The sequence below is a fragment of the Hypomesus transpacificus genome, chromosome 7 (assembly GCF_021917145.1).
Source record: "Hypomesus transpacificus isolate Combined female chromosome 7, fHypTra1, whole genome shotgun sequence".
NCBI lineage: Eukaryota > Metazoa > Chordata > Actinopteri > Osmeriformes > Osmeridae > Hypomesus > Hypomesus transpacificus.
The window spans coordinates 1,899,078-1,925,332 of NC_061066.1; the positions used below are offsets into that span (position 1 = coordinate 1,899,078).

At 46.7% G+C, this 26,255-nt stretch overlaps 1 protein-coding gene across 1 annotated transcript in view; it reads right to left on the reverse strand.

Annotated features, from left to right (window-relative positions):
- LOC124469350 (neuron navigator 3-like) overlaps window positions 1-26,255 on the reverse strand; it is a 135,322-nt gene that overhangs the window by 18,232 nt on the left and 90,835 nt on the right. The window contains 13 exon segments of the mRNA XM_047022581.1: window positions 3,670-3,747; window positions 3,998-4,021; window positions 4,684-4,707; window positions 5,240-5,260; window positions 5,968-6,020; window positions 6,155-6,340; window positions 6,457-6,614; window positions 8,419-8,460; window positions 8,759-9,190; window positions 10,508-11,237; window positions 11,925-12,210; window positions 12,586-12,703; window positions 25,358-25,477. Of these exon segments, the coding sequence (XP_046878537.1) occupies window positions 3,670-3,747; window positions 3,998-4,021; window positions 4,684-4,707; window positions 5,240-5,260; window positions 5,968-6,020; window positions 6,155-6,340; window positions 6,457-6,614; window positions 8,419-8,460; window positions 8,759-9,190; window positions 10,508-11,237; window positions 11,925-12,210; window positions 12,586-12,703; window positions 25,358-25,477 (2,272 nt within the window).

Sequence of the window (26,255 nt, forward strand, 5' to 3'; positions counted from 1 at the left end):
ACCCACCTACCTATCTATCTATTTATCTATCTATTTACCTACCTATCTATCCATCCATCCATTCAACACAGTTCTTACGCCTGACTTTGGCTCTATTACTCTCACTTCAATGACAATGGTTCAAGCTTAAGACAACATCAACAACAAACTCCAACAACATTCCGGAGGAAATTAAAGTAATGTAATTTCACAGCTGATAGGGTATTTTGTCAAGTGCACACACACAACCCTGGGTTCATATCAGTAAGACTATCAACGTGACATATCCTGCATCACAGGCCTGGGAAGGGTTGCTATTCCTCTAACAGTGCGTCGCTTGGGGTTTTTCACCTGAAGAAGCACTTGCTGAGGGACACTGAAGGAGGCCCTGTGTTTAACAACATCATGCCATCTGCTTCACTGAGCCTGGTGGAGTTAAAGCTCCATGAAAATGGCTGGGTAGATGTGTGTGTGTGTGTGTGTGTGAAGAGAGAGAGAGAGAGAGAGAGAGAGAGAGAGAGAGAGAGAGAGAGAGAGAGAGAGTGAGAGAAAGAGAGAGTGAGTGAGTGAGTGAGAGAAAGAGAGAGAGTGAGTGAGTGAGAGAAAGAGAGAGAGAGAGATACAAATAGACAAAGATACTGCATTGAAAATCAAGGTGCTGTGAGCGTCTGTGTATGCACGGGGAGGAAGGAAGGAATGGAGAGTTAGTGAGAGAGAGAGTTAGTGAGAGAGAGAGAAAGAGAGTTAGTGAGAGATAGAGAGAGATAGAGAGTTAGTGAGAGAGAGAGAGTTAGGGAGAGAGAGAGTTCGTGAGAGATGGAGAGAATGTGTCTTCACACCCCTCTTTACCCCACTGAGCACTGATTCACAAACACCTGTCACAACCAGTGAGTCACACAGAACCCAGCCTAGTGCCCACACACAACAGAAACCAGCTATGTTGGCAGAGCCCAGACGCACACATACACACACACCCACACAGACATGCACGCATACACACACACACAAATCTAGTGCAACAACCCCACTACAACCCCCACGGCACATATTCTACAGAAATCCAATTCAAGTTTTAAGCTTTAAAAATGTCAGGTGTAGAAACCCAGTGGAAGCTTTTCCACGTGCTACATGCTACACCCAGCACGGCTGCCCCACCTGTCCGCCCAGCAGGCAGGGCTGAGCGGGCGCCCATACGTCCCGCTGTTGGGCCGTCTGTGCAGTCCTGGAGGTGAGCCCCCAGGCTCTCTTGACCCTACGACCCACGGCAGGCTGTCTCTTTTGGGGTCCTGGGTAGCGGTTCAGAGTGGGCCAGACCAGAGAGCCGGCCAGTGAGCTGCCCTTACTGCTGCTTGACGAAAAATACATCTTCTGAGCCCTCCTGAGACCTTTCTAGACTGACGGACTTCTACATGTGTGTGTGTGGAAGAATCCACGGCACACAGCAGGACAGCACTATTCCGAGTCAGACGCTACAGCTATGCTAAATACCTAAGCACTACAAGGAGAAATAGGGGGATAATGTAAGGCTATGTAGTAGGGTAGGAGTGTGAGTGTGTGTGACAGAGAGAGAAAGAGAGAGAGAGTGATAGATTGAGAGAGAAAGGGGGGAGAGAGAGAGAAAGAAAGGGGGTGACGGAAGGTGAAACCGAGGTAAAAGTCAGGTGGGAGAGAGGGAGGGAGGGAGGGGCAGACATGCTGCACAGACGGCTATGAGCTTGAACTCTTAAACCCATTTTAATGACAGCCAAGGCCAGGAGTATAATCCTTCCAGAGAACAGAGCCACCTGGTACAATACTGAGCCGCTTCGGCTGCTAGTTCCTTTTATCTTTTTTTTATCCGTTTTTCAGGATGCTTGTTTTTCTCTTTCTGCTTTGTTCGGATTAAACAAAGAAATACGAAACTCATTTCAATTATTTCCCCCATATCCTGATTACATACCTCACTGCACATGAAAATACTTGTTTGATGTACAGTCCATTTTTACTTACTAGTAGACATCCATAAGAAACATTACATTTTCAAAAAGTTTTATGTTGACTTACAAACATAATTACTTCGACAGTGTGTAATGGGATACTACACCAGTAAACAAGTATCTTTAAGTCGAGTCACAGATGTAATTACTATGACCTCAATCAGCAGACCACAGATCCCTCCAATGAAAGAGCAGCTTCACACCCTAAAGAGGATTTAAATGTATTCATTTATTCCAGATATTGTGTCTACAGACACACGCAGCCTCTAAACATGTCATCGCCCCACACATCCACTGGCCTCTAACCTTGCCACATAAAACACAGCCTTGTAGAAAGTCAGAGCACAATGCACTGCAACTCTGGGGGGAAGAGAGAGACCAGAACTCAGAGTAGAGGAGAGACCGACTACATTAGCATGCTCTCCCTATGGCACAGCATGGGCAGAGAAAGCTGGGATTGAGACACCCTCTTTGGGCTTTGTGTGTGTGCGTGTCTGTGTGTACGTGTGCGTGCTTGCATGCATGCGTTCTTGTGTGCATGAGTGCATGTGTGTGCCTGTCTGTGGAGGCTGACATTTCCACAGGCCAATCCCCTGCTGGAACAGATTGGGATCAGGAGTCTCGTGCTAGCTACGCCCACACGGCAGGGGGTGTCCTGTCCACCCTTCCATCATCTCAACATGGAAGAGGAAGATTCAGGGATTTCTTTCATGTCTTGTTATATACACAACGCATCATGAAAGGGCACTTTTAGATATCAGATATTAATCTTGTGCTACTCTTCGATTCTGCCTTCATCCTAAATACCCCCAAAAGTTAAAGAAGATCAAGATGTTACAATTCCAATCTTAGACTGGGCCTTCTTCAGTCAGGTCCTTTCAGTCAGGAGTTTTGTGGATATGTTTCCCTGATCCTAACAGGGCCAAGGGAGCAGGAGCATCACTGAAAGCCTGGGAAGGACGTTCCAACCCACCAGAGGAACGTGCTGGAAACAGAGAAGTCTCATGGAGAGGTCTCAGTCATTGCATCAGCCGAACGATCCAACTTTTCTACAAAGCCATCAGCATGACTTCACTGGTGCACGTTACATCTCCACCGTTTCTTCACAGTGGAGTGTCTACCTTTGAATCTATCTGGGAACAAAGGCAGTCAAGCGAGGAGAAGGCCTTTCTGCTCCGTGCTTGATCAGTCTCTCCAGGCTGAGACACAGTAGCCTCCATCTTTTCAGAAGAAGCCAGGCATTAGGCTCTCTTCACCCCGAAAGACCCTCTCGGAAACTGACTAAAATATCTAGACTCCCTCCCTGTTCCTCTCTGAGCTTTGATGAATCAGCGTCGCTCTATGCAGACACCCTGCTGGGTGCCTCATCCTCCCAGAACAATTCTTGGTAAACAAGTCGCCTCCACGCGCAACCTTCAAATCCCTGACAGCAATGCAGTTCATAAGAAGTGCACACACGTGAATTCTCAAATAGACACACATACACGCACGCACGCACGCACACACACACAATCATACCCACAGATCGCAGCCTAAGACACCCAGTGTGAAAAAAAAAGGAATTAGTGGGTGTCTCAAAGCCTCACATTCAAAAGGATTCCAGACAACATTTCCCTAAAACCTTTTCTGTCAGGGTTCGGATGCAAAGGACCCCCGAGGCATCCAGACTGCACTGCGACAGTGTCTTTGTGTCTGTAGACGTAAACACACTCACATTAGCTGACAGCTGGGACGTGAGGGTCGCCACCTTCTCCTGGGACGCATCCAGCTCTCGACGCAGCTTCCTGATTTGCTGCGTAGGGAGGGAGAGAACATTCCAGAATCATCTTCACAGTCACGTTTTGTTTGCGACAACAATGCAGACCTCAGTATGAGACAGATCATGCCTATTGAATCATGGCCTTTCATAATAAATATGAACATGACATTTCAGGTGAGGAATGAACACCCTTTCGTAGCACTGGCGGTAAGAAGAAGTCTTTGGTGAAGTGTCACAGTATAAAACAATGTGTTAAAGCGTGAAGTTGTAAATGAATGTTTACCGTGGTGTTTTGGACAGTTTGGCCCTTGGTTGAAAAGAGAAGAGCACATATTAACTTTATGTTGCATGCTTTCTCCAAACAGCAGATGTCATGGGAAAGAGAGGGTTATTACAAAGTCTGTACAGTTCTTTCTGTCTTGGTAGGAGACTGGAAGACAGGGGCAGATCTTGGACAAATTAGTACACTTACAAGGACACAGATACACTTACAAGGACACATAATTTAAACACAAAACATGCAGAAGTGACTCAAGAGCAGAAACTCGGGAGAAACCGAGGCGATGTAGCGGGGTATAAACTGACAACAAGGAGAGGGATAAGTTGGGGTGTAGGAGTAGTGTTTGTCCATGTCAGGCTGTGTGCTACAGGTCATTAAAGTGCTGTTTGGGTTTGGTGAAAGCAAGTAAGGTTTGAAATGACTTCCGCATGAAAAGCAATGCAACATAGGGCTAAACTGCTTTGACCTTGTAAATTCCAGGTCATCGTACAGTACCATCACTTGTAGTACTGTCTGTGTGGTATAATGATGGCATGTTTAATTATGAGTCTGTTAGAGACCACCTACTCAACTGTAGTTCTGGAGAGTGGCTATACAGCTGCACACACTGTTATAGAGATAACGTACACACAAAACTAGAAGCACAGACAAACCAAACAAACTTTCACTTTTTAAGTTGAACCTCTTACCTCAGAATGGGCTTTTTCCTCGGTCTGGATGAGAAAAAATGCATACATTGTTAAAAACTGCTTATTTGAGTTCATAAACAATGTTTATCACAGTTAAAACATGTAACATGTTTATATGAATTTTAAGATTATACTTTAGGACCCCCCCAATAAGAGCTAGTTTACTTTGGTAGTTCCCCCTCCTTAACTATGAACTAAGACTGAGTTACCAACATTAAGCTAGATGTCATGTTGAGAATGATGCATGAGCCAAAAGGCCATAGATGATAGAAGAGGATAAAATGGAACCATCATTACATTTACCAGTTATCGGTTTTGGTGTCATTTTAAATGAACTTTGCCCTAGGTTGTTTACCAAACTGTACCAGTAATATTAAACTGAGTGACAGTTAAATAGATAGCTATAAACAATACAAAATGGACTATCCTGCACACCAAACCCCCAAAAATGTCCACCATATTGGAACCCATTTCAGGTGCCACATTAATCTACAGCACGGGGTGAGGATACTTGTCTGGGTGGAGACATCATAGAGCAGACAGCACAGTCTTTTACCTTGTCCAGATAGAATAGCACCTGGAATGTAAGAAAACGGGGCGGGTTTCAAGCAAGTGGTAACCATAGTAACCACGGCCACTCAACACAACCCTCTGACAACAGAGGAAGGGGGTTCTGACTGTTTTGTTAGCCAAGCATTCTCATTGGTTATCACCTATGGCCTTATTATGACTAAGTGATTGTTTTAGTGATTGATGTCAGCTCTCCTGTAGCTTCAAATCAGATGATGATTTAGAGTTTGCAAAATAAAAGGGCTATGTGTAATATACGATGATATGAAAGACTATTTAAAAGGTAAATGATGCCAAAGATGAGAAGAAATGAAGACAAATGGCAAACAGAAAAGCACTAAATCAAACACAAATGATAAGAGGAGCATGCAGGAATGGTCGAGTTCTCAGACCAAAACACATTAAAAGGCTGAACACAATAAAACATTACAAGAACATTACAATCACAACAAAATATATTTCATGGTTGATTGCAACATCTCTAAAATAAAACTATCCAGTCTGTTAAACTAATTCCACTTATGTTTCTCTGAACTTTCCTGCGAAACAGAAGATAGGTGGAGCAGAGCAATAATAGATGTTGAACTAATTTATCACAGCTACTGGAGGGTTGAAGGTGCTAAAAAAAAGTAACTAGTTTCAGTTTCTCTGAAAAACGCTGCTTCTCTTCTATAGAAAAACAAACGCGAGAGGAAAAGGTTGGACACCACTTACCGCAGAGTAGAGGGAGGACGTGCTTGACACCAGGGACAGAGAGGAACCATGCACTAAGAGAAACAGAGAGAGAGAGAGAGAGACAGACGGAGAAACAGAAAGAGAGAGAGAGTCACAAAGAATGATGAACCCCCATCACATGGACACTACCCTTTCACATGCCACAGACAAATCCTCCGAGGCTCACCTTCGTCAGTGCTGTCCCGGAAGGATCCGGAACGGCTCATGCCGCGCGGGCGCTCCTCCAGGGAGGTGGCGCTGCCCCCCAGCGGGTGGCCCTCCCCGTACAGCTCAAACGAGTCGTGGGCCGGGATGCTGTTGGAGCGGCTCATGCTGGTGGAGCCGGGGTACGGGCTGATGTTGGTGGGACTCACTGGACACACACACACACAGACACTCCTCATGAACAGGTGACAGACCCAAAGAACAGAACCAACTTATGGGCCCATATGGGTTCTGTATTGACACAGAAACATGGGTGTAGCTTACGCAGGTTGGAGTAGTGGTATTTGCCCACGGTGGTGCAGGCCGCTCCAGGGGGGGAGATGGGAGACTGGCTCCCCGTGTCCTGGAGCCCCCCTGTGGAGTGGGAGCGCAGCCACTCCTTCCCTTCCTCGTGGGATGCCTGCCTGGAGGACGGAGGGTACCTGGGGGCACATTCACAAATGATTGTGCACACACACACACACACTTCACAGTCACTTAGTTCACACTTTAGAGACGGTGACAGAAGCACCCCGTCTCCTCCTGTCTCTCCAGCAGCGGCCTGTGTTATCACAGCCACTCCTAATCCTTCCAGGGCCGTAATGGAGTTTACGCTCATCCTTTCAACATGGACTCCTTTAGACACCCACATGATTAAGCTTGTCACAACTGACCTCTGCTCATTTCCCCTGAATGGAATTCCGAACTGTGAATTCTATCAGACAAAGTATTCGGATTGACATCCATTTGTCTGTTGAAAGCAGGTATCTCTGTGTGTTTTAGCTAGTCATGAAAGGGCCCACTTTGCATGTAACTGACGGATGATTTTAATTCTCTACCAGGATAGGAGAGGGAAGGGAACCTGCTCAATATGGGTAAGGCTCTGCTTGCTCTGCATCCCAAAATGGATATTGTGTCGGTTTGGGAGGCAATTTGCTACTTTAAATGCAACCATCCATAGGACTGAGGTAAACCTGTGGTCGTCTTCTACGACCAGTAGAAACCCTGCTTTAAGCCTCCTATGTGTGTTGTCAAGCCGCCTCTATGAGCACCAGTTTATGACTGAAATGACAGTAAAGGGGCTTTACAAAAACATGCTCTGTGTCTGGATGACTACACATAGCCCGGCCCTGTAATTGAAAAAAAAAGCCATTTGTTCCACTGATAGGTGGACAGTGATGGATGGAGAGAGCTTTGTCTTTCTCTCGCCAACCCACCTCTTGAACGGGTTGACACATCTCTAGGCTCTGGTTATTAGAGTGAGGGTAATGGAAACTTGACTCAAAATGGCTGCCCTTGACAGTAGTAGTCTAAAAAAGATGACTCAGCAAATAGCTGCTCAGCACCTATTAACTATGGGATCACTGTAATTCTGTGGGCTGCAGAGACTAAAAATCTAAAAGACTCTAAAGGGTGAATATCACAACACACTTTAACAAAACACCAACTGCAACCACTACTCATGGAGTCCCTGGTCGTCCAGGTCGGGTTGTGAGGGGTGTGCCGGGTTGTCGATGCGGAGCAGGAGGTGCAGCAGCCCTCCCGCCAGGTTTGGGGGCCAGCCCTGCCTCGGGGAGAGCCAGCAGAGCTACGGCTGCCATGACAACTCCACCGTCTGCCCAGGTCAGCTTATTATGGGCTATGGTGTCTTCAAATACCGTGCCGGGGTCTGTCATACTCTCATGTAGAGAATACTGGTACTAATCTGTCCTTCTCTCTTCCTCCTCCTGTCTTCCTTTTCCTTCTCCCCTCCTCTCTTCCTCTCTTCCTCCTCCTCTCTTTCTCTCCTCTCCCCCCTCTCTTCCTCCTCCTCTCTTCCTCCTCCTACTCTCTTCCTCTCCTCTCCCTCTCCTCCTCCTCTCTCCCCTCCCCCTCTCCTCCTCTCTTCCTCTTCCTCCTCCCATCCTCTCCTCCTCTCTTCCTCATCCTCCTTGTTTGTCGACAACCTACATTAATGGTTTATAAAGAGTGTAATAGTACACTATGACCTCTTTTGACCACTTTTAAATATATCAAACTTTCAGGCCACACTAACCCCAAAGCCTTTCATAAACCTAGCTTATCTGCCTGAGAATCTGAGTTAAATGTCCAATATAATCCTGTGTCTGTATCCAATTGCTTTACAATACCAATACGATAATTAATGAACACAAAGACAGTTTGTCAGTTAGAAACACAAGAAGATGCTCACACAATAGGGAATGCACATTAGAACATAGAAGAAAACCAGGTTGATTATGAAAGTACCTTAGTCCCTTTTTGGGAAGTGTGTTTCTGTCAAGAGGCATGCTGTTAAAACACAGAAAACAATAACATTAGAACAACAAAAATCAACGTAAATCTTTAAAATCTACTTCTCTACAGAGTACAGAACAATTTATAATTTCTCCACGATGAAATAAATAGTTTGGACAAAACACAGAATTCCAGAGACCAATAAACATCCATACATAAGATTCTAAGAAACCCGACATATAAACCTGACAGTGAAACCAAACTGCATGCAAACAACCCTATGAAAACAGTGAGATGTCAGCCTACACACTGAGCTAAGACCAAACCCAAACCCTGCATGCTCTCCACTCACCCCTCAGAGAGTGTGGACTTGACGCTGCCGGTCCGGGTGACTTTGGGGCCGTGGTGCCCCAGGGGCAGGTCTATGGACTCGGAGCTGGTGTGCAGACTGGTCATGCTCTGGCAGCTCAGGGTGTCCTTGCTGCCCGCTGAGGAGCTGCTCAGGTTGGCAGGCCAGGGGCGGGCGTTGGAGGGCAGGGAGAGACCCGAGGCTGGACTGGAGGCTGGCGAGTCTGTGCCCAGGTCTGGGACTTTGCCGTAGAGCGGGCTACTGCCTCCACTCTGCCCGCCCGCGCTGCCCAGGCTGCCTGTGCCCGAGGAGGGGGAGTCTAGGCTGGGCTGGCGCGCCAACGTACCGTGAGGACTGCCCAAAGCCGAGGGGCACTTCCCTGAGTCGGGCGTGCCTGGGGAACTAGCTTTGCTGCTGGCTTTGGTGCCAAACAATCTGGGGGAGAAAGAGATGGGCAAGGTGAATCAGGGGCTCTAAACTTTAGACTGGCAGTGACTTCCTGCCATGAATCGGCAGCAGGCAAAACACCCCCCCTCCTTTTCCAGCTCACCTTTAACAAAACACTGAATCAATCTCTCATTTGTGACCTTCACATTCAATGACGAGTGCTTATGAGATAACAACACAATGATTGCTTGCTCCCTGTGATAAGCTGCCTGTTGTTCATCTAGCGACGGCGTTCCTTCATCTGCGACGCCTCTACTCAGCCAAGCTGTCTGGCTGCTCGACCCTGTTCGCCTCACACGCACGCAGCATGGGGCCCTCTCTGTGACGTCTGTGGCCTTCTAACGTCAAACTGGTTTTGGTGATTAATAGGTGACCCCTGTCTCTAGGGGGAGATGAAAACAGATGACGACTGACTGCTGGCGCCTCGACACGGCGGAGAGAAGTGTTGTCGTTGTCTGGACGCGTGTGGCCTGAGTTTTAATGATGGGGGCTTGGGAGATTTGGGAGGGGAGGAGGGGAGGAGGGGGTGTTTGGGGATGTGGACGCTCCTGTCTCGTCTGCTCCAATCAGAGTTGGAGAGTCTGACGAGTCTGACCTATGGTAAATGGCAAATCAACACTTGTCTCCATCCAATCTGCTGCTTGTCTACCCTGGCTTCCTGCAGTATTGTTTATTGGACACCAGGGGGCACCTCATCGTGACTCATATATTTGTAGGGGAGTTTGATTAAATTATACTTGTTAAATATAATTCTTATCTTCTTCATACATATTATCTTAGAAAAACTTACTTTAAACTTGGAAGTTAAAAACTTTACACTTTAAAAGATAACGGATGCTTCAAGAAACTGTCAGGGTCTGTATATGTCTGTGTGTGTGTGTGTCTCTCTGTGTGTGTGTGCATAGGTGTGTGTCTGTGTGTGTGTGTGTCTCTGTGTGTGTGTGTGCATAGGTGTGTGTCTGTGTGTGTGTGTGTTTCTCTGTGTGTGTGTGTATAGGTGTGTGTCTGTGTGTGTCTGTGTGTGAAAGTGCCGGGAAACCTTGCTGCATTCCGCAAACAACACCTCATTATTCCGTAAGTGCCTCAAGCGAGTGTAGCCCCTCATGGTAGCTGGCAGACGGGACCATCACTAATCAGCTAACACACACCTTCCTCCATCCCTCCATTATCTTACAGCTAAACCTCCCAGTGTACCTGAATATAAAGTAACCAGCAGGGAAAATATGGCCATTTCTTCTGAGGGGGAATGAACTGAATTTGTGAATTTGTGAACTGTGTTTATGTAGAGTCGTTATGTTGTCTTACCTGCGGAAGGTGGGTGAGGCGATGTCAGGGTACTTGCTGCCAGGCTGCCTGAGGCCTGATTGGCCCGTTGAGGTGGGGCTCGACTTGGGTGAGGTGGACAGACCGGCGGCGTCCTGTTCGGACACGCCCACCTTCTCCTTGTCCGTCTGGTTGATGGTGATGGGGCTGGAGCGCCCAGACCCCACCTTCCCGCCGTCCCTGCGCTTCGCTCCGCCGGCCGCGCCCGCCCCTCCGCCTGCCGACTTCCCGCTGACGTTGGAGTCGATGCTGGACGAGCTGGAGCGGTGCCCGCCGCTGCGCCCGCCCACCGCCACCCCCCCGCTGGAGGACTTGGCCGGCCGGGGCAGGGAGCGATACTGGAGGGGCACCTTAGACCCCCCGCAGCCCAACAGCACGCCATCGTCCTGGGGCTGGGAGCCATCCAGGCTGGTCTTACGGCCCCCGCCGATGCCCGCGCCCTTCCCGATGGCGGAGGACTTGGGCACCTTGCCCAGGGTGGCGGAGCCACTGGCGAGGGAGGCGCCGCTGGAGGTAATCAGGGTGCCGGAGGGCCCGGATATCTTCTTATAGCCAAAAGAGCCGGTGGTCGGGGGGCGGGCGATGCCCGACGGCGGCTTCTTGCCCTCGTCGCCGCTGCTCTTGCCCGCATCCGATGGCGAGCGCTGGATGCCTGCCGAGCTCTTAGAGGGGGCCTTGCCCTTCTCGGAGGCCTTGGCGTCATCAGTTTTGCCTGTCGATGAAACAACACTGCCATTAACAAACGGGCTAACACCTGAACCTACTCAAAATGCTGCGCTGGTTCTGAACTCTGCAGGGCACACGGCAGAGGTGAGGTCAACGACAGCATTTATTTCCAAAATAAATTAAGTCATCACTGTCACCTACACTCCTACACAGGTAAAGGGGGCAGGGGCAGGTGTGCCAAATCCCTGTGTACACTGGCCAACAAGCTGTGCCAATTTTCTTTTACAAAGCTCAGCAAATTTGGAAAGCGATTCGAATCCTAGCCAAACCTTGAAAACTTGCTGAATGAACCAAAAACTAGAGGAAAAGTCTCAGGTGTAGCTTGACTTGCAACCTCACACAACCTCACACGACTTCAAACTTGGCTGAAACTTCAAGGGGAAGAAAACGGATTACCTCACCACTAATCTGATTGTACATCCACAAATACAATTCACATCATCGATTTGCCAAAGGATGTCCTCATATCAACCAGCCCTTCTAGGCCTACACCCACATCCTGTCACATACTAAAGCCGGCATTCAAACATGCACCTCAGTGTATGAACACAGCACTATAACACAATAAAATAAAAACAACAAGGCAACGAGGAAATGTCACCCTGCACACGGGAGATAGAGAGAGACAGAGAGAGAGAGAGAGAGAGAGAGAGAGAGAGACAGGTGAACATACCAGGGGTTTTCAGAGTGGCAGAGGTGCCCTTGGTTCGAGGTGGCGTGATGCCCACCTGGGCGGTCATACCCCTCCTCCAGGAGCCGGTCTGGGACATGGGCAGAGCGCTCTTCTGGCCTGGGTCCTCACTCTGGCCTGCTGGGGAGGAGGAGGAGGAGTAGGAGGAAGACTTCCACTTGGAGCCAGGATCCATGGTGATGTCCAGCTCCTCGTCCACCTTCTTCAGATCTTCTGCTCCAGCCCAGCTGCTGCTGACCTCATGCTCTGCATGCTTGTGTGAGCCCTTCTGGGACAGACACACACACACGCACACACACAGACACAGAAACACGCACACAAACACACACACACAGTGAGGATGAGTCTAATCAACAAAATCTATACCAGAGTTCTTATCTTAAGAGCTCAATCTGTTCAGTATTTCATAGGGGCGGGCTAAGCTATGTGGCTATTTTTACCCTACTTTCCTAAGACTTCGCCTTGACTGCTAAGCCAACACGTGAAGCTATAAAAAAGAACCTAGCATTGTGGGAAAATTGTTGAATATTACAAACTCCAGATTTATGTTCGTTCTTCATATGCAGTTGATTATGTCGTCATGTGATTCTGGGTTGTGAATATAAGGGCGACTAATAAATGAACTACAGTGTCTCTGTACTACCTTGTTCTTGCGTGAAGATGAGGTGCTGCCGGAGTAAGCAGGTGTGTTCAGATCATCCGTGCTGATGTTGTCAAGAGTGTCGCTAAGACCACTGCTTACTGAACTGCTGTCATCCCAACTGTGTCAGAGAGAGGGGGAGAGAGAAAGAGAGACAGAGAGAGAGAGAGAGAGAGAGAGAGAGAGAGAGAGAGAGAGAGAGAGAGAGAGAGAGAGAGAGAGAGAGAGAGAGAGAAAGAAAGAAAGAAAGAAAGAAAGAAAGAAAGAAAGAAAGAAAGAAAGAAAGAAAGAAAGAAAGAAAGAAAGAAAAAGAAAGAAAGAAAGAAAGAAAGAAAGAAAGAAAGAAAGAGGGAGACAGGTACAAAGAAAAAACTGTCAGGGTACAATACACACAAAAAACTAAGAAATCTATCCATCATTCCCTATCAACCCACACGTTGGAATCTTCCCATGTTTCCACCAACTCTACATCTTGTTGAAGGAACTCTTTGGTGTGTCTTCCGTTTAGCAGCAACAGAGGGCTACCCACCTGTAGCTTGCAGATGCAGCCTCCCACTGTACCTAATCTGCTCTAGCCTTGCTCCTTAGCCCACTCCACTCCCTTCTTACCAGCCCCTCATATCCCAGAGGACTGAAGAATGTTCTGGAAATAGGCACGCTCCATTGCAGGGGCAGATCACGTCCACTTCTAATCACCTCCTCCTTCATCTATGCTTGATAATTTCTTCTTGTTAATTGCAACATTGAGCAACAGTAGCCCTCTGTGAATCCTCATTAGAGTCATATTGACTTCACAGCATTAATGGTGTTTCTCCCCTAATATGGGGTCCTGATCACATTTCATGGAGTCGTCTGTGCTAATCAGAGGCATTGTACAGCTGGGATCATTTCCAACAACTTTTTTCATGCTGTTCACAGTTCTCTTTTCCTCTCCGGTCACACCTTATAAATCAATCTCAATGATATGATGCATTAGTGTTCTTCTCTTTGTGTGTCTGTCACACACACACCCGCTTCCAGTTTCTATAGACACACAGTAGGTTGCCAAGGCAACGTCTCTGCTCTCATCGCCGTGTGTGTCCCCCTGCTCTTAATTAACAATGGGAATGTGATTGTCTCCCTCGACATCAGATTGAGTCTCGACGGAGAGCGACTCTCTGCCTCTCAGCAGCCCAGGGAGAACCACCAAGATGTGGAAGGAAACAAGCCAACCAAGCCCAGCCTTAGTGCCCGTCATGCAAACACCTTGAGGAGGATTAGGCCTCAGACATTAGCACTTCAAACAATGCCAAATTGTCGTTCCTATTCAAGACCAGGCAGCTAAACTCGTTCACATATTTTAAATTGGCATGGAATCCCTCACAAAGTGACAGTGGGCCCAGCATTAGGATGGTTGGTTGATTAAATGTTCGACCGCGTTCGTCATTTCTCCCCTGGCATCTATAATTCATTGAAGACAAAGATGAAACCAACTGACAGTCTGGAAATGAGAAAATAATGACTTATGAAAGGCTAATAACGGATGATGGGAGCGGGGCGTGTGGGCGTTGCTCTGTGCTGTGGTCTAAATCGGAGTGGATGAGCCCACTTTCCTCTCCGCAGAAATAAAACCAAGGCGGTATTGATTTTTCATCTTGTGTCGTACTTCTGAGAGGGGTCTGCGCTATTCATATCAGAGTTAGGTCATGGGATTTCAATATAGTTCAATTATTCAGTTGGTTATGCAACAGTCTTGCTCTGTGAAAATGTCTCTACTCCACAACCTAAACAGTCCAACTGTTTTTTAGAAGTCTGATCTTCACGGAAACATTCTTCCTGTGTTTTTACTAGCGTGGATTTAAATCCAAACGTGCATTTATGGAAAAGTACAGTCATTATATTAGAATTGATAGATTTTTCTGAAACTGTGAGATTAAGTTTGAATTCCGCTATGATTAGCAGGACAGCACTTCCCAACAGAAGTGGTTAAGGTGTTCCCTACTATTTCACAGCGCTGGTCCCACAGTGCAGAAAGTTAATAGATTAAATTCTAGTGAAACATTTTTAACTGCAAATAAAAATTGAAGGCCTAAAATATTATTGAATTCCCCCAATCTTACATCAAAATATATACTGACTTATATACCATAGATTCAATTTCAGAATAAATTGAATCTATAAATTGCCAATGGTCTGTGTCCAGATGTACTTTCAAGATAGGATATTTTGTCATTTACTGTGTGCAATTGATCATTTTACCATTTCATTTCTGCAGCTGTTACAGGGAGGAGCCTTAGAGGTGCTCTTAGTCCGAGCAAATGATTGAATTGTCACATGTTGAAATAAATGACCTCCATAAGATTCCAACTACACACAGAAATATTCTAGTACCGCTATCCTGAAAAGTCATTTGGTAAATTTCCAAGCGTGTATGTTTCTAGATGCCCTATTGTACATTGCTTTGGATAAGAGTCTGCTAAATGAATAAAATGTACAAAACTTGATGTCCCTAAAAAACTCTCAAATGTCCCTGGTGACCTACCTTCATCAGCTGACAGACAGGAGCAGGGAATGAGCCAAATCTAACAGCCACTAAAAGAATGAGCTTGTCACTCTCACTGACCAAGAGCTTTGGCTGCTTTCCAGAAGGCCAGTTTTGGGAACTGTCAAGCGGCCCTCGCCAAAAGACAAACAGATTACTTATCAACTCACTAATTCAACTGTGAACTCTCTAATTCAACTTGTGAAATACAATTGAGGAGGGTATGGAGGCAAAACTCAGTGTGGAATGAATCCCAGACCTCCAGTCAACTTTAGAGATGCTATGATGAATGTGCAGTAACTCCGTGCCAGCCATCCATCAGATTGGAAGAGTTTGCTCCAAGAAATTATTAGTTGCATTCGGTAATTAAATCCTGACAGCAAATGCATGAAACACAGATGGACCTTCAGTAGTACTGATCAGGGCACATGCTCTTTTCTTTTACATCCCAAACGGTCTCTCCATCTGCAAGAGGGAAGACTTTCTGGAGGGAATTCTTTTTTTTAAATTAAGTAATCTGGATTCACTCTGCAGTGACAGGGGGGAGAGATTTGAACCTCATTTTTCATTTGTAGTCAGATGTTCTACCACTGAGCTTAACCCATCCCAGATAAACTATGCTGATTTGTCAGTGTTGTTGTCAAAATAACTTCCAATCATACAGTATGATTGGATTCTAACAGAAGAACACCAATCTTGATGAACCCAGCTCACCTTGGCCCACAGCAGCCAAGCACAGCCCCAGGACTAGGAGCCCTGGAGGCTGTCCTGAGAGCACGCCTGTATTTCTGAGCTGAATATTTTATGAAGGCGTCTCCCTCGGCACGGGGCTCTGACTGACGCATCTCTGATGGCTCTGACAGGCAGCTGAGGGACCACTCTCCTCCCCCCTCCCATCCCCCCTTCCCCTCCCCTCCCCTGGGTTAGCATACCAGACAAGACAAGCGGATGTACCCAATACCCCCCAAAACCCCCCTCGCTGCCTCCCCCCCCCCCCCGCCCTGAGAAGAGGTGAGTGAAGAATATGAGCAGTTTGCGTCCAACATAAATAAAGGATGCTTCATAAATAAATGACAACCCCATGAGTATCCCTTGACAAAGCACTTACCACAGGTGGGCCAGTTAAACCTACCATTGTTCCAGTGGATGCAGTGTTTATTGTGATTGCTGCTGTTTTATACTGTCATGGTGGCACATACTTCCCAACCCCTGAGTGCAATGTGGTTGCTGCATTCAACCATGACAACAACGCCTCATACAATATTCAATACTGTAAGTCGCCTACTGCAAGAATTCGGTAAGAACAGCATATTATATCCAATTTTACTATCTGATGCATGCAGGAAGGCTGAAGAGGATGAATACTGCGCGGCAGAGAAAATATTAACAAAGAAAATAATCCATGTTTATGTGGAGCTGGTAATGTGGCGCGGGTGTGGAGATGTGGCCAGCATAGACAGCCGCATGCAGCCTTTGCCACCAGCAGCTATTGCATAATAACCCAAACTCCCACATCACGGAAGAAGATGAACATACAAAGTTACAATGGAGAATTCATCCCTAGATTTTCAGTACCAGGACAAGCTGACTTCAATCACATATGTATTCATTTCCCAGTTGATGTGTTGCTTCCTTTGAAAATAATTATAGCTTTAAACGAAACAACTTAAAGCCGGAAGCTACAAAACATCTCATTAGAGCATGGTTACTGTCAAAGCTCCTGAGTCGTATTCATAAATTAAAAGGATTTAATAAATAATCGGAAGTGACTTGACGTATAATTGAGTGAACTCACCATGTATTCAAACAGATCACTGGAAATGCAATAGAAGGCAAGTGCTACTAAGCCTTCTGGTTTCATGATGACAAAGACGGGTGCTTAAGACTGACAAAAACATCCACGATCAACACCTATTCAACACAGAGAGACAAGGAAACTTTCAACACCATTCAAATCCGTGTTCGTAATGTCACACGCACACACGTGTGAAAGGACATAATGGGGCCGATTTACAATACGTTGAGGCACGTTTCGTTCTTCCTATAATCCCACACTAATGCTATTGAGCCCTAAGGCTCTCGCAATTAAACATCAGAAAACACACCACCAGCGGCAAAATGACCCTAATCAATGTTCCTGTGCTTCAGTCTCAGCCGACACCACTGAGCCAGCTTAGCCCCTGACTCTGACAGAGTCCACAAAGCCCGGCTGCAAACTGGCCTGTCAGAGGGAGTCAACCAGACTGCTCTCCAACGCACATCAAAGGTACAGAAATCAATAGAGAGGGGTGGGAGGGGGAGAGAGATCGGGATGTAATGACAGAGAGAGAGAGAGATAGAGAGAGAGAGAAATAGAGAGAGAGAGAGACAGATAGAGAGAGATAGAGAGAGACAGTACACTTCCTTCTTCAGGACTCACCTCTCCTCCAAGATGGATAGTCCAAGCCCGTTCCTGCCTGACCTGTCTTAACAGGTGGCATTTGCTTAGGTTTGGTTTCCTGTGGTGTTGTCCTGTCTGTCTGCCTGCCTGCCTGCCTGTCTGTCCTAGTGCACCTCTAGAACCAGCCAGCCAGTTCAAGCCCACCTGCCAGCCAGTCTGGCTGAGCAGCTGACTGGGACACAACTGTACTGTACAGGAAGAGAGGGAGAGATGGAGAGAGACCCAGGGAGAAAGAGAGACCTCACAGCACCACTCCAGTCTCCGTTCCTTTTCTCCTCCTCGAACCCCACCCTCCACTCTCAGCTCCCCCTCCCGCCAAACCCCTCCCCTCGAGGTGCCCTGTCAAACACTCAACAGCAAGCTCAAGAGATGCTTCTCCTTAACCAATCAGAGCCCTTATCAGCGGAGGAGGGGGAGAGGTGGGGGGCATAGGGTTAATGGCGAGTGGAACAACAATAAAAGAGGATCAATCCATGAGAGGATGAGACACAAGAGGGGGACAAGCATTGGCAGACTATGGTCTGTCGTAACGACGCGACTGCGGAATGAGCTCATGAATAATATGGAAGTCAGCCTTGCCCTGCTCTGACTGTCCACACAGATGCATCTAGGCATGATTTATAAAGCTCTTATTGAGGGACCACAGGGATGTGGATAAGGGAGTATGATGGGTGTGAACAGTGTGAATGGGGTGGGGGGGGTGGGGGTGCTGGCAAGAGGGAAATCTGTTCAAATGGGAGCCCTTATGACAAACAATCACAGATCTTCCATTTCCAAGTCCATCACTTTGCTTCAAAGTGTGAGCATGGCTAACGCCCCCTCCTTTCTGACAGTGACAAAGGCACTCAGTAAACACAACCCCTGCAGAGTCCAATTCAACGGCAGCACAACTCAATTAAAGAGAGTGACCTTGCAGAAACAGAGAATGGAACAGGACTGGTGCTGCAAGAGCCAGACAGTAAGTCGGCTCCCTCAGCATTGTTCCCTAGAGGCTCAGTCCGCTGGCCAGGACCTGGGCTGCTACAGGCTCTATGGAAGCATGTCTTCTCCAAACCAACAAACCACAACCCTACCAGAACCATGAGAGGCTCTCTTCAGTCAGAGCACTTCCATCCCCTGTCGTCATCTTTGGACGGTGGATAAGAAAACACAATGTTGTTAGTTTCAGCTTCAAGACAGAAGATTACAATATGCCTCAGTGAGTCTAAACTGCCTCACACTTCCTCGAAAGAAGCACATGGCATCGCCTTAACAGGCTTTGGTGAAAGCATGAATCGTGGTGGCTTTGGGTTGTCCATAATGCTTGGCAGTCGGCCTGGCCCAGTCGGAGGGGCTGGCGTCTTCGAGGTCACCCAGCTGTCTGTCCCCAAGCCATCTGTGGCACACACACACACACCGTGTGGGTACCCTAGGAGACCTGGTCGAACACACACACTCACACACTCACAGACAGCACGGATGTACACACAGACACATGCATGCAGGCATACACACGCACACGTACACACAAAGCAGCTGTGATCCTCTGTCCTGGCACAGAGACCCAACCCTCCAGGCTCCTCAGGGTAATGGAATTACAACTCTTTGTGTGGTCAAATTGACGAGGAAGGGTTTGTGTCCATGTGTGTGTGTGTTAAGAAACATTTAAGAAAGATATCGTTGTTCTCACTACAATATCTACCTACAAGTGTAATGGATGCTACTGATATCAACATATGATACACTTTAACTTTTGATGGTTGTCATTCCATGTAAGATCATTCAGATCATGTTTTTTGACAGAAGGTATCGTTCTCTCTCTCTCGATCCAGGTGATTTCTTATTTAGGAAATTCACGAATTATGTCTTTGATTAAGATAACCACAAAGGCCCATATTCAGCGCTGTAATTACTCCGTAACATGCATCGCTAAATATGATTATATTTCTATAATTCACAACAGAGCCAGCCAGAGCAGCAGTCAATTTAATGAACAATCATTTGACCTTGTCTGATTCTTATCTAAAAACGCTCATTGATACTGACTCTCGTAATCAATGCAATCACACAAGTTAATTATCTCAGAACTGCAATGTCTGAAACAGATCCGTGCATCAAATGAACATGCTCAACAAGAGGCAGGCTGTCGCTTCAGCTGTCGCCATAACAACACCCCCAAAACCCTCCCTGCGATACTGAAAAGACGATCATTACTACTGTCGAACACCTTTTATCTGCTTGAATTTAAACCCCTACGGGACACATTAAATGAATGATTGTAACCAAGGACACTGATGAGAACCAAATCTCTACAACAATGACCAAAGTAGCTGTTTATCCCTGTGGTGAAGTAGTAATCTTCCAAGAGGATCGATCCGGACGTCCACTGTTAAACAAACTCACTAGGATGTTTGTCACAGACTCTCATAACGCTCACAGCCGCCATACTTACTATCATGACTCGGCATTGATTCGAGAGAGGCTAGCAGGCCCTGCCAAATGCCAGCTTGTCAATATCCTTCCTTTCAAACTAATGAGGCGTGTCAGACTGTCTGTTTGAGCTACTGTGACTCGTTCAGCGATCCTTCTTCAGTGCTAGCGATACGTCTCAGTGGTTTGATGTCTGGTGTGTTGAAACAGAACATTATGGGAGTATCTGGCACTTACATTTATCAATTAAATGATAAAAGACCAAACTGCGGACGTGGATACCATTTTTAAGATTCTGATCTTACACTAGATTTCTCCATTGTACTGTTGAAGGATTCCTGGACTCATCAGCTTACCTTACCACGACGAGTTATGACTTACACATAAACTGTTTCCCTCTCTGCAGAGTTGCAAACACTGTTCAGTAATACCTTAGATTCTCTATTACATTACAAAAGCAAGAGCAACTGCATCTGCAGCTGGTAAAAGTTTGCTTCAACGCCACCCAGCTAAACCCACAATTTAGATCAATAACTTTGTCCTCCTAGCTGAATGCTACTAGACTACTAAAATAAAAGTACTCAGTCCCGCAGAGACCTTGCTCCCTGGAACTGGCATCTTGGATAAATACGATGATAGATAAGCCAATTTCCCTCTGCTGCCTGGCATGGGGGTGCAGAGGAGAGGGGTGGGGTGCAGAGGGGAGGGGTGGGGTGCAGAGGGGAGGGGTGGTGGGGTGAGAACACAACATTTGGCACACCAAACTGTTGACGATCTCTGCTCTGCTTTGGCATTCATGAGCTTGGCAGGGGGTCTGTGCAGGTCTGTGCAAGGAACGGGGGGGGGGGGGGGGGGGGGGGGGTGCTGTAGTGAGGAGACAGAGGAGATCTGGGAGAAGGAAGTCTCCACTGAGATGCCAGGACACCTCCAGGGAGATGGAGAGGAGTTGACATGACAGCGGGAGACAGGGTGCAACACACAGAGGGAGGCACAGGGACTGGTGTCAGTGTATAACTATGACACGTACAGGAAAGAACATTAACAGAGGATGTTAACTATGTCACCATATGAACTCATCCTTAGGTAACCATTTTATATCTCATCCTGTGATGGTGTTCCCATAAATCGACATAATTGGAGGAATAGACTACGACTTTAGTGTTGCTAAGGTAGGATAGTAAAATAAAACATTTATACCGTTCTTATTTATAGTTGTGAGAACAACTGCTTTGTTCTTGCCCCAGGCCCCAGCCACCACTACCACCCCCAACCCCTCGACCCTGGGGAAACACAAACTCTATCAATGACAGTTCTCTCTAGCCACCTTGATTGTATGTCAGAGGTCATCAGTCAGGGAACTGACAACCATGTTGTCCTCCAGGAGGTGTTTCCCCCTGGCCCCCTCACCTCCAGCCCCCTCACCTCCAGCCCCCTCACTTGATAGACGATACCCAGTAAGCAGACACTTTTAGGGTGTGTGGAAGTGGGGGTTAGAGGGTGTGTGTGTACATCCTCTCCCCAGTGCCAGACTCAGCACTGTGATCAATGGGAGATGAACATATGGACGGAGCGAGGCTTCTCAGGGTGATCCAGGCCGAGAAAAGCAGGTCATCCTCTGACAGCACTAGCTCTGCTTTGGCACACTATCGAACCACAAGCATGTCATCATGTCATACATGATAACCCCCCACACCCCCCCCCCCCTCCCATTACAATCTTCATCCCCAAATCTCCAACTTTTCCTTTAAGAATGATTCAGCTAAATAATTTCCACCGTAATTAGTATGGATAATGGTTTGCTAAGTTTGAGCCAGAGAAAATTGTGTATATTTTTCTGATGAAGGATAATTACTGTTGCAAAGTGAAAAGAATTGAACTAGTGCCAGTGAATATGAAATATAAGAAGAAAAACAAGCTTCAAAGTACAACAGCGTTTCCCACTGAGTCTGGGTAAACAAAGATGGATAATTGGTGTGAGATGGGGAAACGGGCCTTCTAACAATTGACTAAGAAGCAGAGTAACACATTCCGAACAACTGAAGAAAAAGCTGTGACACAGAATTGAGAAGTACTTGACACTGGAGGTGATCGAGGACATTCTTCTTTTCAAGTTATGCCCTTGGCCTAAGCACATAGGAATGGTACCAAAAGCACAACGCTTACATAATAACTGCCATGGCCCATGACGCTGCAAAAGCCAGCCCCAAGAAATCCCTTAACTGCTTACTTCAGCTGTGTGGACCAGCCTCTACTGTCTCTGTCAAGTGACAGCAACAATTAGTGTGCCTGCTCCTTAACCCAAAGCACAACCACACACACATAACCCCCCCAAAGCTTCCTTTTCAGAGAACTGCAGAGCCAGCAGCCAGTACTTGTCCAGTTCTCTGGGTTCCCGTGGTCGAGACACAGAGAGAGAGAGAGAGAGAGCAGGAGAGAGAGAGAGAGAGAGAGAGAGAGAGAGAAGGAGGGAGCTAGAGAGAGAAACAGAGAGAGAAACAGAGAGAGAGAGCCAGAGAGAGAGAGTGGGAGAGAGAGAACTAGAAAGATAGTTAGAGAGAAAGAGAATACTCTCACACACAAGAACGCTAAAAGCAGGGGGCCGTTTTACTTATTCATGCTCCTGCAGAGAGCGGGGAGCCTGATGGTGTCAAAACACCGCCGCCCGAGCCTCGGCGGCTTGCCTGACAGTAGGGCCACGCCACTCGCTCATTCATGATGCATAGCACGGGGTATTTTTAGAGACGGGGCTTTTAGCCCCGGCTGAATTCATCATTGTGCCGTGAGAGAGAGAACCTAGGAGACTCACAAGCTGTTCTTATCTCTTTATTAGGCACAATATCAGCATGTGTCATTAGGTTGTCAAGTGTTTACATGGTATTTTAGATTTGGTATTATCTTGTGTAACTACTGTAGCACATAAGAAGTCTTCTGGCGACTGCTAATAAGAACAAAACTTCAGTTTGTAGAAAGAACTAATATTCTTCCGTTGCAATTTCCTGTCTGGCTCCGCACCCTCAAAGCCAGAAAGTGATTCAGCAGAAACTCTTTCAGTCTCTGAAGCCACTCAGAAAAGGGAATAACACAAAGGGCCTGGAATGAGTTCCCTCTGTGGCTGAATCATTGCCTCTTGTCGCCTCCTCCTCCTTCATGTGAATCACCTGGAGCATGAGCAGAGCCTTTGTCTCCCTGCCCACCTCTCGGCAGTGGGCGCGGAGCCTCGCCAAACGCTAACCACAGAGAACACCTGGCGGGAGACGTCGTGACAACGCAGCGATGATGCTCTGGTCGGTGTTTGGTGATGTGTCAGGTCTTTGTTTCGTTGAAGTTGGCTTGTTTTTCCCCTCATGGGGTTTCACTGAGTGGACGGTTGAACTTGTTAACGTGATGTATTGAAGGAAAACATCATAATATGAGGAGACGTTTTGGATCTCTGTTGTCATCCTGTAAGGATGCGCCTTTATATAACAGGAGTTAACAGGCTCCCCATCATTCAAGGACATATCCAAACTAAATTGTGATTTTCTTCTTGAACTTTTCACACACCATATGAACTACATACGTGTATTCTGTGCACGTGTTCTGTGTTAGCTAGATTTAGCTCTGTCACAGAAGACTGGCAGCAGTCACAACAGACTGTAGAGTACTGTTGATCCACAGGCAAACAACAGCAATGGGCACTGCAGCAGATGGTCCCCTCTCTCATGTTACTTATTATGCCCAATCAGATGAATTTAGATGAATTGAACAGAAGCCCGGGCGATGTGGATGAAACAGCCTCGCGTGCCAGGGGAGTTGTTTGGCCAGACACAACCATGAAAGGTAATGAGCCCCACAGGAGCTGTTTATGTACATTTCTCTCCTTCCCCTTTCGCTCTATTTCTCTCCCTCTCTTTATCTCTGTCTGACACTCTCTCTCTCTCTCTCTCCCTCTCCCTCTCCCTCTCCCTCTCCCTCTCTCTCTCTCTCTCTCTCTCTCTCTCATCCATCCCTTTACTCCCTCTCTCTCCAGTCCCCACTCCCTCCCTTCTCCTGGGAGAACGTTGGGAGGGGGGGGGTGTCTCTACTTCTATCCCAGTCCGCAGAGGATTCTGGGATGGGTGTGTGTTTATCTTCTCAATTAGGAGCTGCTGTCATTGGCCAAGGAGCAATGTGTGTGAGGGGAATCACTAGACTCAAAATGTAAACAATTTGAGTAAAAAGAGTAATACATGATTTACCGGGAAAGAGACAAGTAGTATATCATTTCAATATCTGACATGATATGTACTTGGCCAATACATACAGTAGTGCACATATTTGTGCCTATTCCACAATTTAATGTTTGCAGAACATGTGTTTGCTGAAGACAGTGATTTAGGCTTGGAGTGTCACCTAAAGGCGAGGTGACGTGAAGGGAACTACTGCTAGAAGATAAAGAGGACACAGAGAGACCAACCAAGCAGAGTTGTTTTGGTCACCTTCCTGATTGTTCAACTTCCCTCAGTCACTAAGTCATAGTAACACGTATCACCTCCTCAGAGCTGTGAGAAAAAAGGTTCTCAAAGTTCAAGAGGAGGTCGTGAGGAGAAAATTCGAAATGATCCTTTTAATTTATTTCACTTGAAGGATTTGGTGCCAAGGTTGAGGAGAGGAGGAGGAGAAGACGGAAGGCAGAGGAAAAGCAGGAAAAAGCGAATAGCAGGAAGGTATCTTTATACCCCTTGATCTCTATCCTGTTCTCTCCCCTCAAGCAGGGGTCACAGTCCGGATAGCCCATCTCCCAACAGATCCACAGGGAGCACGCAGAATCAAAGCTGCTGCTCTGAATTCCGCTTGTGTCTTTTCAAATGGAAAGAAGGGAAAACAAGGTCTGGACGTCAGACGCCTCTGTCTCTGCCAGTCAGATTGCCGGTGTGATTGACAGGCTGACAGGCAGACGAGGGATCATTTGACAGGGCAAGGAGGTTCTAGCAGGGTTCTGAACCCACCCCTTACATTCTGAAGGATGTTACTGACAGGGATAGGATACAGAATACGGTAACCAGCTCACCGGCATCCCAAACCAATGGTCCCAAGCAGAAAAAGTTTCACAGATATTCATTGTCTACACGTGGATTTGTATATAATGTACTGACTTTGAATATTCAAATAATTTTAATCTAAGTAAGTACGTTTGTACTTATAAATGGTAAGTAAACTTTGAGTGTAATATTTTATACTGAAACACTTGTTGGCAGTATAGACCTCCTGTTATGAGAGAGTTGGTTTGTGCAGTACGGACAATACACTCAAATTAATTGGAAGAGCTGAATTAGAGAACAGTACGTGTATGCTGTGTCCAGAACACTACTTGCCCTAATTTATTTATCTCAATTAGCCCTTCCCGGTAAAAAAAAAAAGTTGAATAAAGCCCCCAGCACCTGTACCTGTCTGCGTCCCCATGCACCTCCTTCACGGCCCTCTGGGGGAGCTCTCTGGACGAGGTGAGGTCAGGGACGCGGCCCGTGTTCCTGGAGTAGAGATGGAGGCCTCCGTCTGTGAGGTACCTGCACACGAGAACAGGATATTTCAGCTGGGAAAGAAGTGAGAGTGTGTATATGTGTGTGTGTGTGTGTGAGTGTGTGTGTGTGTGTGTGTGTGTGTGAGTGTGAGAGAGAGAGTTAAATGTGTACATACAGAGACAAATTACAGTACTATTTGTTGGGTGAAAGGTGTTGTTGGGTGAAAGATGTTGTTGGGTGATTGGTGTTGTGACTATGTGTCAGGGTGGAGAAGTAAGTGTGTTTGTGTTTATGTACTTCTGTGGCACTTTCGACATGATTTGTTTGTCATTTTGGATAAGTGTCTTCTCAATGAATAAAATGGTTGCGTGTGTATGTGTGTGTGTGTAGTTTTGAATACATTTGTGAGTAGTTGAGTGTAGTTATCCATGCACGCAAGGCAGGCAAACATTTATCTGAGTTCAACTGAGCAAGGTCAACAACCAACACACAGAAGGAAGTGATGTATGACATGGGTTCACAGATGATTCGTTTTCATTCAGGAAGGTGTCAGTCCTTGAACACAGTGGAGGTTTATGCGAACACACTGAGAGCTCCTTCCGTAGGTTTGTGAAATGCACAGTGATTACAGTCATCTGTCCCTGTCTGTGACTATTGATGTGGAATGGCTGACAAGAAAAATATCACAGATTTTCTCATGAAATATGTAGCAAACTTGCTTCTTGAGGGAGTCAATCTACATAAAGCAAAGATCGATGTTCTAAAGCCATTTAGCTCTTTAAAAACAGCTTTTTTTTTGCAAACTAACATTGCAAACTAATTG